General features: G+C 42.1%; 1 protein-coding gene across 1 annotated transcript in view; it reads left to right on the top strand.

The window, feature by feature from the left end:
- Nucleotides 1-14,449, top strand: part of LOC126416586 (uncharacterized) — a 347,834-nt gene that overhangs the window by 261,205 nt on the left and 72,180 nt on the right. Inside the window, exons 11-12 of the mRNA XM_050084338.1 lie at nucleotides 2,013-2,108; nucleotides 5,810-5,947. Coding sequence (XP_049940295.1) covers nucleotides 2,013-2,108; nucleotides 5,810-5,947 — 234 coding nt within the window. The remainder of the gene's footprint in view (nucleotides 1-2,012; nucleotides 2,109-5,809; nucleotides 5,948-14,449) is intronic.

Here is a 14,449-nt window from a genome sequence, read left to right as displayed (position 1 = left end):
CAGCCATTTATGTCATACTTTGATACTCGCATACATTCACACGAAAACCTGTAGCGTATTTCTCGTTGAAATAGAGCCATGAAATTTAGCAAGAAATGAGGTTTTACAACAGCAGTAAAGGAAAGAAAATGAAAACTGTTAATTATTAATAATTATATCAGATGAAAATAATTTTTTTCATGTTATCCGACCGTTTGTCTGTGCGACTGTTGAGACCCCCTTTCCTTTTTCTCAGGAGCGGATAGACGAATTTAGTTGTGTAAGTATCTGTAACATACTAAAGTCTAAGTTCCCTTTGCGGTGTAAAAAATTTAAGCTTCTCTGTCAATGCAATCAAACGATACGGCTGTTTGTCTCATATTTTGATGTTTTGCCAATATCGATATTGATAACGGAAAAGAATCGTCGAAATTCTCGATCTGCGTGGCGTACGAACTGTTCATACGGGAGCCACGGTGCGCCATCCCATTCGCACTTATCCGTATCTCTTTTCATAGCAATCGTTTGCTAAGTGAGTTTTTAATGTCTATGTAGGCGCTTCTCCTTACTCGAAAGGTCTTTTTAATGTTCGTATAATTGGCATCTGTCTTTCGCAAAATCATTCAAGTTCCCATAGCCTTGCATTTTTCGTCGTGTCATTGCTACCTTGCCATTTTGCAGTTCTTACCAATGTAATTTTTTAGACGTCGTTATTCTGTTTTACTTGCATGTTTATGTATTCTTCTTCTCTCAGTTAGGTTCAATATCTCGCATGTTATCCAAATTTCCTACTGGGCCTTCACTATTTCATATCTCAAAGCTACCCATTCGTCTTCTGTTGCATTCGTGCCCTATGTTTCAGCTAGTCGTTACCCATTGCTCCCTTTGAAACTTCAACTCCCTCTAGTTCTTTCTGTTTATCCAGATTCGGTCTCCATATTTTTTAAACTTTGTGCAATTTCTTCAGTTTCAATCGATAGTTAGTAACCAATACATCATGACCAGAGTTAACACCTATCCTCGGAAACGTTTTGCTGTTTAAAATCTGGATTCGAATTCTCTGCCTAATAATTATCTAGTCTATCTGAAAACCTTCTGGTGTCTCCAGGTCAGTTGCACGTGTACGGCCTTCTTTCGTGAATCTTGTACAACGTATGTAAAATGACTAAATAGGGCTCCGTGAAAAATTCTACCAGGTGGCTTCTCATTTGATTCCGCTACCGCAGCCTATGTCGTCTTTCTATATTTCCTTTCCGTCCTTTTCCTACTACCCAATTCCAGTCCCTCAGCACAATTAAATTTTCGTTTCCCTTAATAATCTGAATAATTTCTGTTGCTTATCTCAGTAAATTATTCTGTGTCATTGTACATTCTTCAAATTCATCTTCTGCGGAGCATATGGTCCTGTACTATGGTGGCAGGTGTGGGCTTTGTACATGGACAAAATTATTATCATCACCATCAATGTAAAGTCAGCGGCAAAGAAATTACTTTGGAGTGCAGATGAACGCAACAAAAAGTTACTTTTCACTGAGGCTGAATATCAGTTAATCCTCCAACATATTACCTCCACTTCAGCTTAATTCCCACTTAATAAATTATTGTACCAGTACTTCTACATTGAAGGAACTCATCCTCATAAGCTTTCTTGAGAGTGCCATATTTACGAAATGCCTCACCTCCTTTTTGCTACCAGTGTGGCCATATGCACGATATGTCTAATGTTATATTGAACGTAACTTTTCAGAACATTTCTCGTGGAGAACAACGGTGAGGCAGAAAGTACTTTAAAAATGGACACAGTTCTCTGACCGCACCAGTCACATTCACCGCCACCGCCTACTATCGTGGTATAAGGGTTTGAAGATGGTCAAAACCTGGACAAAACTGTTTAACGCCAAAGTAAAAGTTTTTGCGGACGATGCTGTTCGAGTCCATTTTTGAAGTTATATTAAACGACTCGGAACTGTAGTCTCTGTAGTCATTTAAAAGTACTTAGTCGTATGGAAGTAGAACTTGTATTATTTCTGCAGATCCAGACACAGTGTGTCGCAATGGGGGTGTGTGGAGCAGTACAACCCAATCGTGCACCTGCCCACCAGGATTTGTTGGCATGTACTGCGAGGAAGGTAAGAAAATTATTTTTACTTTGTACAATAGTTGCTAGTATAACACTTGATCAGTACTGCACCTGTCATACATTTACGTTTACTTTGACCTGTGCATTTTGCAGTATTTGCGACGTTCTGACTGTAGTTGACAAGCTCGTTGCCGAATGCAGCTTCGTCATTGTTTGTGCGGTTTCTACTCTCATGTGTTAGTTTCATTTCAGATGAGGAGGTACGTGCGAGCTTGTTGAGGGGAGGTGATACAGGGACAGGATGTGCCTCCACCCAGGACAGACCACAGTGTCGGGTATTCTTAACGTACGCTTACTATCAGCTTCCTCACAGCCGCACCTATTCCTTTCTTTTCACATACTTTTTTCATCACTCTTCTGAGCGATTTAGTGTGGCACCCCATATTTCCTCCTCTGTGCATCTCTCTTCAATCGAGAATAGCTCTTAAAGAGAACGTCCTCCATTACTTGTTGACTTCACTCACAAATTTTTCCTCTGGTACGATCGAACTTACTTCCCGATACCTTAACACACGTTCGTTTACCATCTGCAAGCTTCTTCATCTTTTTAATGTTGTCCACATGTTTCTCTCATCGGCGATTCTGCAGAAACTTCCTATCTCCGTAGGCATACTCAACAAGCAATTGTAGAGCGTTTTGGCGGAGAATACTTTGTAGCGTTCCTAGACACTCGCTTTCCTGTAACACTAGCGAATTGAGAGAGGAAAAACCACATGCTTGTATGCGACTGTACCAGTCCCGACAGTACCAATCCTGACCTCGTGTATTTCGCCCTCACCTTCCTGACACGAGAGGAGCGGTGTAGGGGGTACAGCTCTCCACTGTCTAATTGCTTTTGGATGCATTGCGGGAGTGAGCAGTGATCAATGTGTTACAAGTATGCACTATCAAAAACAGTCTTGACCAGAATTTATTTATTATGGTGACTGGTTTCGACCACCACTGTGGTCATCTTCAGACCATTGAGTAAGAACCTCCTTCTGGTGGTAAATCACTAGCGATAATAAATAAATAGATAATTAATAAATTGTGATCAAGACTGTTTCTGATAGTAAAAATCTCCACAATCTGCTTCAAATGGCAGTTGTGTAGTCGTCCTCCTAGGTCGTCGTACTCTCTCGCTTTTAAGCTCACGGGGCATTTGTGTAGCACTCTGGTACTCTTCGAACTAAATGGTTATAAATCTAGCAACTCGTCAGTGGTTTTCTGCAATGTCTTCCTTTAATACGACCCTGTGGGGATCCTAATTACTTGAACAATACTCAAAATGTGTCTCGAGGGCTTTTTTTTACCCTATCTTCCTTATAGGTGTGCTAAGCTTTTCTGTTTTCTTCCAGTGCAGAGTAGTGGGTCGTTCGCCTTCCTCGCACCCGACCTCATTTTCCGTCGTTTTCCAGTGCTGAGCCTGAGTATTTACTCAACGTGACTGAGTCGAGTAGGACAGCGACAATTCTCGAGCACTGTAGGTTTGCTTCTCCTGCCCATTTGCGTTAACTATCATCTTTCCGCGTCTCAAACGAGCTTCTGTTGTTCAGATCCTGTCCGAGTCGTCCTGCCTGCCCTCGGTCACACCCCCCACACACAACAGCCCCACCAGCAGACAGCCTCAGACTGCCGGCCGCCCCGCTGTTGTTGCCACTGTCTTTGACCAATACTCGCAGTTCAGGAAAGATGTACTGAATTCTATCGCTAAAAATGTCTTCCAGAGAGTTTCACATTTGAGTAGCTGCTCCATATGCTTGGACCTATGGAACAATATACACTGATCAGCCAGAACTTTACGACCACCGACCTACTATCGATGTAAATCCGTCCAGGCGATAGTAGCGTCACGTGGCAAGGAATGACTGCTAGTCGGACACACGCACGGAAGGTGTAGTATCAGTGAGCGTGTAATCCCCTGTGTGGAATGGGGAAGGCGTGTGATCTGTCTGAGTTGACGGAGGACAGACTGTCATTGCGCAGAGGCTCGGCACGAGCATATCGGAATATCGGAAACTGCACGACTTGTCGGGTGTTCGGGGAGTATTATGGTGAGTGTCTTCAACAGCGGCGGAACGAAGGTGAAATCACGTCCAGACGTCGTGGGCTTGGGCGGCCACCCCTCACTGCAAGCGCCAGACGTGGTTGGCTGGGCAGGCTGGTAAAGCAGGACAGGCGGCTAACTGTGGCAGAACTGACGTCAGACTCTAATGGTTGGTAGAGTACAAGTGTGTCTCAACACGCAGTGCTCTAAACACTCCTAACGATGAACCTCCACAGATAACGACTCGTGCACAAGAAATGTTAAACACCGCTACGTCGGCAACTGCGACTGAAACGGGCACGTGGACGTTGCTGCAGTGTACAGCGTTCACGGTCTGATGAATCCTGACATCTTCTTCATAATACTGAGGGGAGGACGTGAGTCCGTCCTCCTCTAGGGGAACAGCTACTCAACACCTGTACTGCGGGGGGCAGAGGTAAGCCAGTGACGGCCCTATTATGCTCTGGGGAAAGATAATGTGAGCATCCAGGGTTCGACTGGAGCTCTTGCGAAGCACTGTGTCAGCCAAGGAGCATCGTACACTGGTTGGAGACCACGTACCGCCTTTCATGACTATCATGTTTCGCGACAGCAGTGGGGGAATAATGTGATGGAGTGGTTCGAGGAACAGGGTGGCGAGTTCCAATTGCTGTGCTCACCCCCATCTTACCATATCTGAACCCGATCGAATACGTCTGGGATGTGACCGAACATGGCGCCAGAGCTCATTGCCTGCCCCCCCCCCCCCCCCCGTCCTTGGAATTTGTAGAAATTAGGGGACTTTAGTGTGAAGATGTGGTGCCAACTCCCTCCAGTGACCTACAAGGACCTCACTGCTTCCATGCCGCTATGCAGCGCCGCTGTTATCCGTGCCAAACGTAGACATACCAGCGATTAGGTAGCTGGTCATAATGTTCTAGCTGATCAGTGTAGAGTGTGGCACATTTTCTGTAAGTTCAGGAATGTACAGTCTGCCTATTCAGCTGTATACATGTTCCATCATTAGTCTTCTGACTAGTTATTAGCGGCCCATCTGGAATTCCACTCCTGTGCCAACGTCATCATTTCAGGGTAGAACATGCATCCTATGTCCTGAATTACTTGCTGTGTGCATTCCAATCTATGTTTTCCCTGTAGTCTCTACCCTTTATATTTCTATCTAACACTCTTCGTTGTGAGCAGCGAAACGTGAAGATCATTTACATTGGGACAGCTGCATTAGGCGAAGCTACACAGCACTTCTACAAAATTATAAGCGCTTTATTTTGTACAACCACCCCCCCCAACCCTCTACTACAATGACTTACCACATTTCAAGGCACAATATATTTAATGAAGTGGCTCCACTTTAACTATGAGCTGTACCCGGCTACATCAGCATTTTTAGTATTTTTGTGGCACATGTATTATTAAGGAGTTGCATTACTGAGCTAAAATAATTTGGTTGCTGTCATCGAGAGTTCAACAAGGCCGTGGAATATAACTTTCAAATTTCTTTGCAAGTTAATTGATTCAATAACTAATTTACGGGGTACTGTTAGAGACAACCAGTTTGTATTAAGCAAACATTCTTTTCTTTCTGCAAACAACAGTGTCTGTGGACTACACTTTCATAATATGTCACTTAGGTCTGGATATGTATTAGTTTATGTAATTTGCCCTAGGTTGTGGTCCAAACAGATATGGAGAGAACTGCTCAAAACCCTGTTCATTTCTGTCTAGTGCATGCGAAGGACTTATATTTTGCACTAAAGAATTGTGTTCATGTGCTGCGGGCCTGCAAGGAGCCTACTGTAGTTCACGTGAGTACCATGTTTTCAAGTGATATTTCGCATGTTATCTGTCGTTTTATTTACAAATAAATCAGTCTAAACATCTTCGTGAATTATATCTTTGATTCTGACTACGCCTACACATTCTGTTGACACAAATTTGGTGATACATATACAGGGTGGTCCATTGATCGTGACCGGGGGCCAAATATCTCACGAAATAAGCGTCAAACGAAACAACTACAAAGAACGAAACTCGTCTAGCTTGAAGGGGGAGACCAGATGGCGCCATGGTTGGCCCGCTAGATGGCGTTGCAGTAGGTCAAACGGATATCAACTGCGTATTTGTTAAATAGGAACCCCCATTTTTATTACAAATTCGTGCAGAACGTAAAGAAATATGAATGTTTTAGATTCACCACTTTTTTCGCTTTGTAATAGATAGCGCTGTAATAGACACAAACGTATGAGTACGTGGTGTCACGTAACATTCCGCCAGTGTGCACGGTATTTGCTTCGTGATACATTACCCGTGTTAAAATGGACGTTTACCAATTGTGGAAAAGGTCGATATCGTGCTGATGTATGGCTATTGTGATCAAAATGCCCAACGGGCGTGTGCAATGTATGCTGCTCGGTATCCTGGACGACATCATCCAAGTGTCCGGACCGTCCGCCAGATAGTTATGTTATTTAAGGAAACAGGAAGTGTTCAGCCACATGTGAAACCTCAACCACGACCTGCAACAAGTTATGATGCCGAAGTAGGTGTTTTAGCTGCCGTCGCGGCTAATCCGCGCATCAGTAGCAGGAAGATTGCGCGATAATCGGGAATCTCAAAAACGTCGGTGTTGAGAATACTACTCGTACATCAACATCGATTGCACCCGTACCAGATTTCTATGCACCAGGAATTGCATAGCGACGACTTTGAACGTCGTGTACAGTTCTGCCACTGGGCACAAGAGAAATTACGGGACGATGACAGATTTTTTGCACGCGTTCTATTTAGCGACGAAGAGTCGTTCACCAACAGCGGTAACGTAAACCGGCATAATATGCACTATTTGGCAACGGAAAATCCACGATGGCTGCTACAAGTGGAACATCAGCGACCTTGGCGGGTTAATGTGTGGTGCGGCATTATGGGAGGAAGGATAATTGGCCCCCATTTTATCGATGGCTATCTAAATGGTGCAATCTATGTTGATTTCCTACGTAATGTTCTACCGATGTTACTACAAGATGTTTCACTGCATGACAGAATGGCGAAGTACTTCCAAAATGATGGATGTCCGACACATAGCTCGCGTGCAGTTGAAGCGGTATTGAATAGCATATTTCATGACGGGTGGATTAGTCGTCAAAGCACCATACCATGGCCCACACGTTCAACGGATCTGACGTTAACGGATTTGTTTCTGTGGGGAATGTTGAATGGTATTTGCTATCGTGATCCACCGACAACGCCTGACAACATGCGTCAGCGCATTGTCAATGCATGTGCGAACATTACGGAAGGCGGACTACTCGCTGTTGAGAGGAATGTCGTTACACGTATTGCCAAATGCATTGATGTTGACGGACATCATTTTGAGCATTTATTGCATTAATGTGGAATTTACAGGTAATCACGCTGTAACAGCATGCGTTCTCAGAAATGATAAGTTCAGAAAGGTACATATATCACATTGGAACAACGGAAATAAAATGTTCAAACGTACCTACGTTCTGTATTTTAACTTAGAAAACCTACCTGTTACCAACTGTTCGTCTAAAATTGTGAGCCATATGTTTGTGACTATTACAGCGCCATCTATCACAAAGCGAAAAAAGTTGTCCAACTAAAACGTTCATATTTCTTTACATACTACACGAATATGTAATAAAAATGGGGGTTCCTATTTAAAAAAAAACGCAGTTGATATCCGTGTGACCTATGGCAGCGCCATCTGGTTTCCACCTTCAAGCTCGACAAGTTTCGTTCTTTGTAGTTGTTTCGTTTGACGCTTATTTCGTGAGATATTTGGCCCGGTCACGATCAATGGACCACCCTGTATAGTAATATTATAGCGATATTTCCATTCCACAAGCACATATAAGCAGTTTCAGTTACTGCAATGCATTACTACTGAATCTGTGTCAGTAGTAACACTGCGTGTACTTCAGAGAGAGAGAGGCACCAGAATGTATGATCCAATTAACGCACCAAAAATGTGTAAAATTTGTGATGGGATAAATCCCAAAACTACCCTCTTTGTAAAATAACCACTGTTTGCAAGGTGTTTTCAATGAAGCTTTCACACATAAAAGCAGGCATGCATTCGCTTGTGCACACACACACAGAAATCCATACCCATGGAGATATGAACAGACATAGCCACATTCATTTATCCGGATTATTATTCGAATGGAACTTAGAGTTATATTACAAAAGGAGTCTGTAATCCCTAATTCGTTAGCCCAACTTTGGGAAGCTCAAGACCAGTGCCCATGTGAAGTACAGGAAGTTCATAAGGAAGTTCAGGATTTGCGAACTAGATAAGAGAAGGTGGGAACAACAACATGCCAATTATCTGATACAATAGACGGCTCGTTCTCTGCTTGTGATAAACTCATTGAACATAATTTCATGAACTCCAACAACAATTTTCATGTCAATTAGACCACTAGGCAAAATATAAAGAACAGCATGTTATCCATTGTGTAAACAGAAGTATTAAAAAAGCTGCAGAGACTCTTACAGCTGAAAATTTACCTTCTACAAATCAACTGAAGCAAGAATTGCTTAGGCTGAGTGATTAGACTGTATCATGTTTCGTACAATGTAACAATGTATTATCCAATAGATCGAAGCATTTTCAAGAGCTATAGAAGAGGTTGGGGGCCATAAAGGTATTTCGAAAAGAATTTTAAAAGGAGCACAGGCAACAGACCTCGAGCCCCACATCAGAGTGTGGAATGCCTGTGCTTGTACTAGATGCGGCAACAGATTAGATTCTGCACACTCTGGTATCTCGCCATCTTAACTACATAGAAATATGTTAATGGAAGACAAACTTCTGAAACGACAACAAATACAGACATTCTCGTCGGATAAAAGAGCTGTTAATCATATTGTCTTTATTCGAGGATTTAGGAGTGTTCTACTTAGGCCCTTAGCTCAACAACAAAAAATTAGCCACTTATCGGGAAGATACAAGGGGATACAGCATTGTGGGTGCCTGACATGACGGATCTATATGGAACCTACGAAGAGTCTCAAAGGGCATTCCGTGCCAAATATTGGTCAAAAGGAACTCAAGAATGTCTTAGGAAAGAGGTGTTCAACGTGCAGTCCTTCTCCTGCAAAACTGGCAGCTGTAGAAGTTACTTCGAGAGGTACTTGTATAAGGCTAGATACTGGAATGAACTGATTATACAGAAATTACCCACGGAAGTCCATGAGAAAATAATACATGCACCAGAAGATAAATCCGAGGAGTCTATTTCCATACATTATTCTGTTGATCTTATATAGGAGATTATAAGACTGAGGATGAATACAGGGAACTTTTGTATGTACATAATTAGCCAGCCAAACTGTTGTGCACATAGTCTACATCCACATGAAAGAACTGCTAATCAACCGACTTCAAATAATTGCATTAACGACCAATGAAATAAACGAAGTCAGAACAAGACGGCAAAGGTTTCCAACAAAATCAATACAAGCAGAGTCGCACAGTACGATGATCATGACTGGGATACAATTCCAATGTTAACAACAAACACTTGAATCTCAGTCTGACACATCTACAGTTAGTAATAACTGGAGAGAACAAAAACCAGTGATTACGGAAGTCGTGGACGACATTTTCATTCTAGTGAACAATGTCAGTTAAACTAGACTCGACTGAAACATATTCCAGAAGAACGCTCGTGAATTTGCATAGAGGTTATGAGCATGCAGTACAGTTGTTTCGATATAATGATGAAAGGAACGTGATTGGAGAATTCTGTGTAGATGTCAATGAATATAAGGAACAATATCAGTTAGTGCCAATCTCAGCAATACATACTACATAGAAAGATATTCCAGTCATAGTGATACTATGTCCTGGAGCGTTGGTGATTGGTACATTATGCAACTATTTCCTGAGGTGTCACAAAGTCTTCAGTTATCCGCTTTTGCAGTTCATAGTTGTAGATTTATTGGTGCTATGTGCATGTAGTCGCAGAGCATAAGAAAATAATGTCGCAAATTACAGTAGGAAATGCAGTGATTAAATGCACATTGCGTACTGTAAAGAAACTGCTGGTCGAATGTGTTCCACGCGTTGTTGTATGTGGGAGAAGGACATAAAATTGATTTATCCTTAGGGCTAGGTCGATTTGCAGATTGATGGTGGTGTTGCCCAAGTATATTTTATTAGTGAAGAGAGTAACCGTGGTAGATGCGGCAGAGGGGCAGAAAGAGAATTGATTGTGAAGAAGATCAGACTTACTCTCAAGTCTTAGATAAATGAAATAGATTTACTTGGATTGTTAGACCAGATACAGCGGAAGTCGACTGAGCCAACACCTTACAAATGAGCAAAGAGGAGAACAGTCTGAACTCTTGAACGAATACTATTAAGTATTCGAGCAGAAGCCAGGAATTGCCTGTAATTTAAATGTTTTCCCTCATTGCACGTAGTGCAACAGTTTGTATCCAATCCCTTGGAAAGAAGAAGGTGAAACTACTGATGAAGAGATACAGGGGATGCTGAAACTGGATCTCATAGAACTTTCTACCAGCCCTTACTGTCTCCACTGATAGCGGTACCAAAGCCTGGAGGGAAGATATGTCATGTGCTGGATGGCTGGGTAGTTAATACAATAATTGTGCTAATCAGATCTAATCTGGAGAATATAGATGAACAAATTCTGAAAATTTCGCACAATCAAGTACCTTACAAATATTTGTGTGCTGTCGACTGGCTGGTTGGACTTGGAGAAGAATCAAGTAAGTATACTGCCTACATTTACGCTAGCTGGAGTCATCATTTTAGGGTTCTTCCCTTTCGCCTAAGTGCTAGTTTGCATTTGTTTATATCTGCATTTAATATGATTCTTGGGATCTGTTAATTGCAACAGCTCCATGGGATAATGTATGGAGACACTCTCTTGAATATTAGCAGCGTTTAAAACTGCATGCATAGTTGTTAACTCCCCCCCGCCCAATGAACCATGGACCTTGCCGTTGGTGGGGAGGAATGCATGCCTGAACGATACAGATGGCCGTACCGTAGGTGCAACCACAACGGAGGGGTATCTGTTGAGAGGCCAAACAAACAAGTGTTCCTGAAGAGCAGCAGCAACCTTTTCAGTAGTTTCAGGGGCAACAGTCTGGATGATTGACTGACCTGGCCTTGTAACACTAACCAAAACGGCCTTGCTGTGCTGGTACTGCGAACAGCTGAAAGCAAGGGGGAACTACAGCCGTAATTTTTCCCGAGGGCATGCAGCTTTACTGTATGATTAAATGATGATGGCGTCCTCTTGGGTAAAATATTCCGAAGGTAAAATAGTCCCCCATTCAGATGTCCGGGCGGGGACTACTCAAGAGGACGTCGTTATCAGGAGAAAGAAAACTGGCGTTCTACGGATCGGAGCATGGAATGTCAGATCCCTAAATCTGACAGGTAGGTTAGGAAATTTAAAAAGGGAAATGGCTAGGTTAATGTTAGATATAGTGGGAATTAGTGAAGTTCGGTGGCAGGAGGAACAAGACTTTTGGTCAGGTGAATGCAGGGTTATAAATACAAAATCAAATAGGGATAATGCTGGAGTAGGTTTAATATTGAATAAAAAAATAGGAATGCGGGTAAGCTACTACAAACAGCATAGTGAACGCATTATTGTGGCCAAGATAGATACGAAGCCCACGCCTACTACAGTAATACAAGTTTATATGCCAACTACCTCTGCGGATGATGAAGAAATTGATGGAATGTATGATGAGATAAAAGAAATTGTTAAGGCAGTGAAGGGAGCCGAAAATTTAATAGTCATGGGTGACTGGAATTCGAGAATAGGAAAAGGGAGAGAAGGAAATATAGTAGGTGAATATGGATTGGGGCTAAGAAATGAAAGAGGAAGCCGCCTGGTAGAATTTTGCACAGAGCATAACTTATCCATAGCTAACACTTGGTTCAAGAATCATAAAAGAAGGTTGTATACATGGAAGAACCCTGGAGATACTAGAAGGTACCAGATAGATTATATAATGGTAAGACAGATATTTAGGAACCCGGTTTTAAATTGTAAGACACTTCCAGGGGCAGATGTGGACTCTGACTACAATCTATTGGTTATGAATTGTAGATTAAAACTGAAGAAACTACAAAAAGTTGGGAATTTAAGGAGATGGAACCTGGATAAACTAACCAGAGATCGTACAGAGCTTCAGGGAGAGCATAAAGGAACAATTGATAGGAATGGGGTAAAGAAATACAGTAGAAGAAGAATGGGTAGCTCTGAGGGATGAAGTAGTGAAGGCAGCAGAGGATCAAGTAGGTAAAAGGACGAGGGCTAGTAGAAATCCTTGGATAACAGAAGAAATATTGAATTTATTTGACGAAAGGAGAAAATATAAAAACGCAGTAAATGAAGCAGGCAAAAAGGAATACAAAGGTCTCAAAAATGAGATCGACAGGAAGTGCAAAATGGCTAAGCAGGGATGGCTAGAGGACAAATGTAAGGATGTAGAGGCTTATCTCACTAGGGGTAAGATAGATACCGCCTACAGGAAAATTAAAGAGACCTTTGGAGAAAAGAGAGCCACTTGTATCAATATCAAGAGCTCAGATGGAAACCCAGTTCTAAGCAAAGAAGGGAAAACAGGAAGGTGGAAGGAGTATATAGAGGGTCTATACAAGGGCGATGTACTTGAGGACAACATTATGTAAATGGAAGAGAATGTAGATGAAGATGAAATGTGAGATACGATACTGCGTGAAGAGTTTGACAGAGCATTGAAAGACCTGAGTCGAAATAAGGCCCCAGGAGAAGACAACATTCCATTAGAACTACTGACGGCCTTGGGAGAGCCAGTCGTGACAAAACTCTACCGTCCAGTGCGCAAGATGTATGAGACTGGCGGAATACCCTCAGACTTCAAGAAGAATATAGTAATTCCAATCCTAAAGAAAGCAGGTGTTGACAGGTGTGAAAATTACCGAACTATCAGTTTAATAATTCACAACTGCAAAATACTATCGCGAATTCTTTACAGAAGAATGGAAATACTGGTAGAAGCCGACCTCGGGGAAGATCAGTTTGGATTCTGTAGAAATGTTGGAACACTTGAGGCAATACTGACCTTGCGACTTATCTTAGAAGAAAGATTAAGGAAAGGCAAACCTACGTTTGTAGCATTTGTATACTTGGAGAAAGCTTTTGACAATGTTGACTGGAATATTCTCTTTCAAATTCGGAAGGTGGCAGGGGTAAAATACAGGGAGCGAAAGGCTATTTACAATTTGTACAGAAACCAGATGGCAGTAATAAAAGTCGAGGGGCATGAAAGGGAAGCTGTGGTTGGGAAGGGAGTGAAACAGGGGTGTAGCCTCTCCCCGATGTTATTCAATCTGTATATTGAGCAAGCAGGGAAGGAAACAAAAGAATAATTCGGAGTGGGTATTAAAATCCATGTAGAAGAAATGAAAACTTTGATTTTCGCCGATGACATTGTAATTCTGTCAGAGACAGCAAAGGACTTGGAAGAACAGTTGAACGGAATGGACAGTGTATTGAAAGGAGGATATAAGATGAACATCAACAAAAGCAAAACGAGGATAATGGAATGCAGTCGAATTAAGTTGGGTGATGCTGAGGGAATTAGATTAGGAAATGAGACACTTAAAGTAGTATAGGGGTTTTGCTATTTGGGGAGCAAAATAACTGATGATGGTCGAAGTAGAGAGGATGTAAAATGTAGACTGGCACTGGCAATGAAAGCGCTTCTGAAGAAGAGAAATTTGATAACATCGAGTATAGATTTAAGTATCAGGAAGTCGTTTATGAAAGTATTTGTATGGAGTGTATCCATGTATGGAAGTGAAACATGGACGATAAATAGTTTGTACAAGAAGAGAATAGAAGCTTTCGAAATGTGGTGCTACAGAAGAATGCTGAAGATTAGATGGGTAGATCACATAACTAATGTGGAGGTATTGAATAGAATTGGGGAGAAGAAGAGTTTGTGGCACAACTTGACCAGAAGAAGGGACCGGTTGGTAGGACATGTTCTGAGGAATCAAGGGATCACAGATTTAGCATTGGAAGGCATCGTGGAGGGTAAAAATCGTAGAGGGAGACCAAGAGATGAATACACTAAGGAGATTCAGAAGGATGTAGGTTGCAGGAGGCACTGGGAGATGAAGAAGCTTGCACGGGATAGAGTAGCATGGAGAGCTGCATCAAACCAGTCTCGGGACTGAGACTACAACAACAACAACAATTGCTAACTTGCGGAAATCGCATTTTTTTGTTGAGAAGATAAGATTT

Source organism: Schistocerca serialis, chromosome 8 (assembly GCF_023864345.2).
Source record: "Schistocerca serialis cubense isolate TAMUIC-IGC-003099 chromosome 8, iqSchSeri2.2, whole genome shotgun sequence".
NCBI lineage: Eukaryota > Metazoa > Arthropoda > Insecta > Orthoptera > Acrididae > Schistocerca > Schistocerca serialis.
This window is presented reverse-complemented; position numbering and strand designations above follow the sequence as displayed.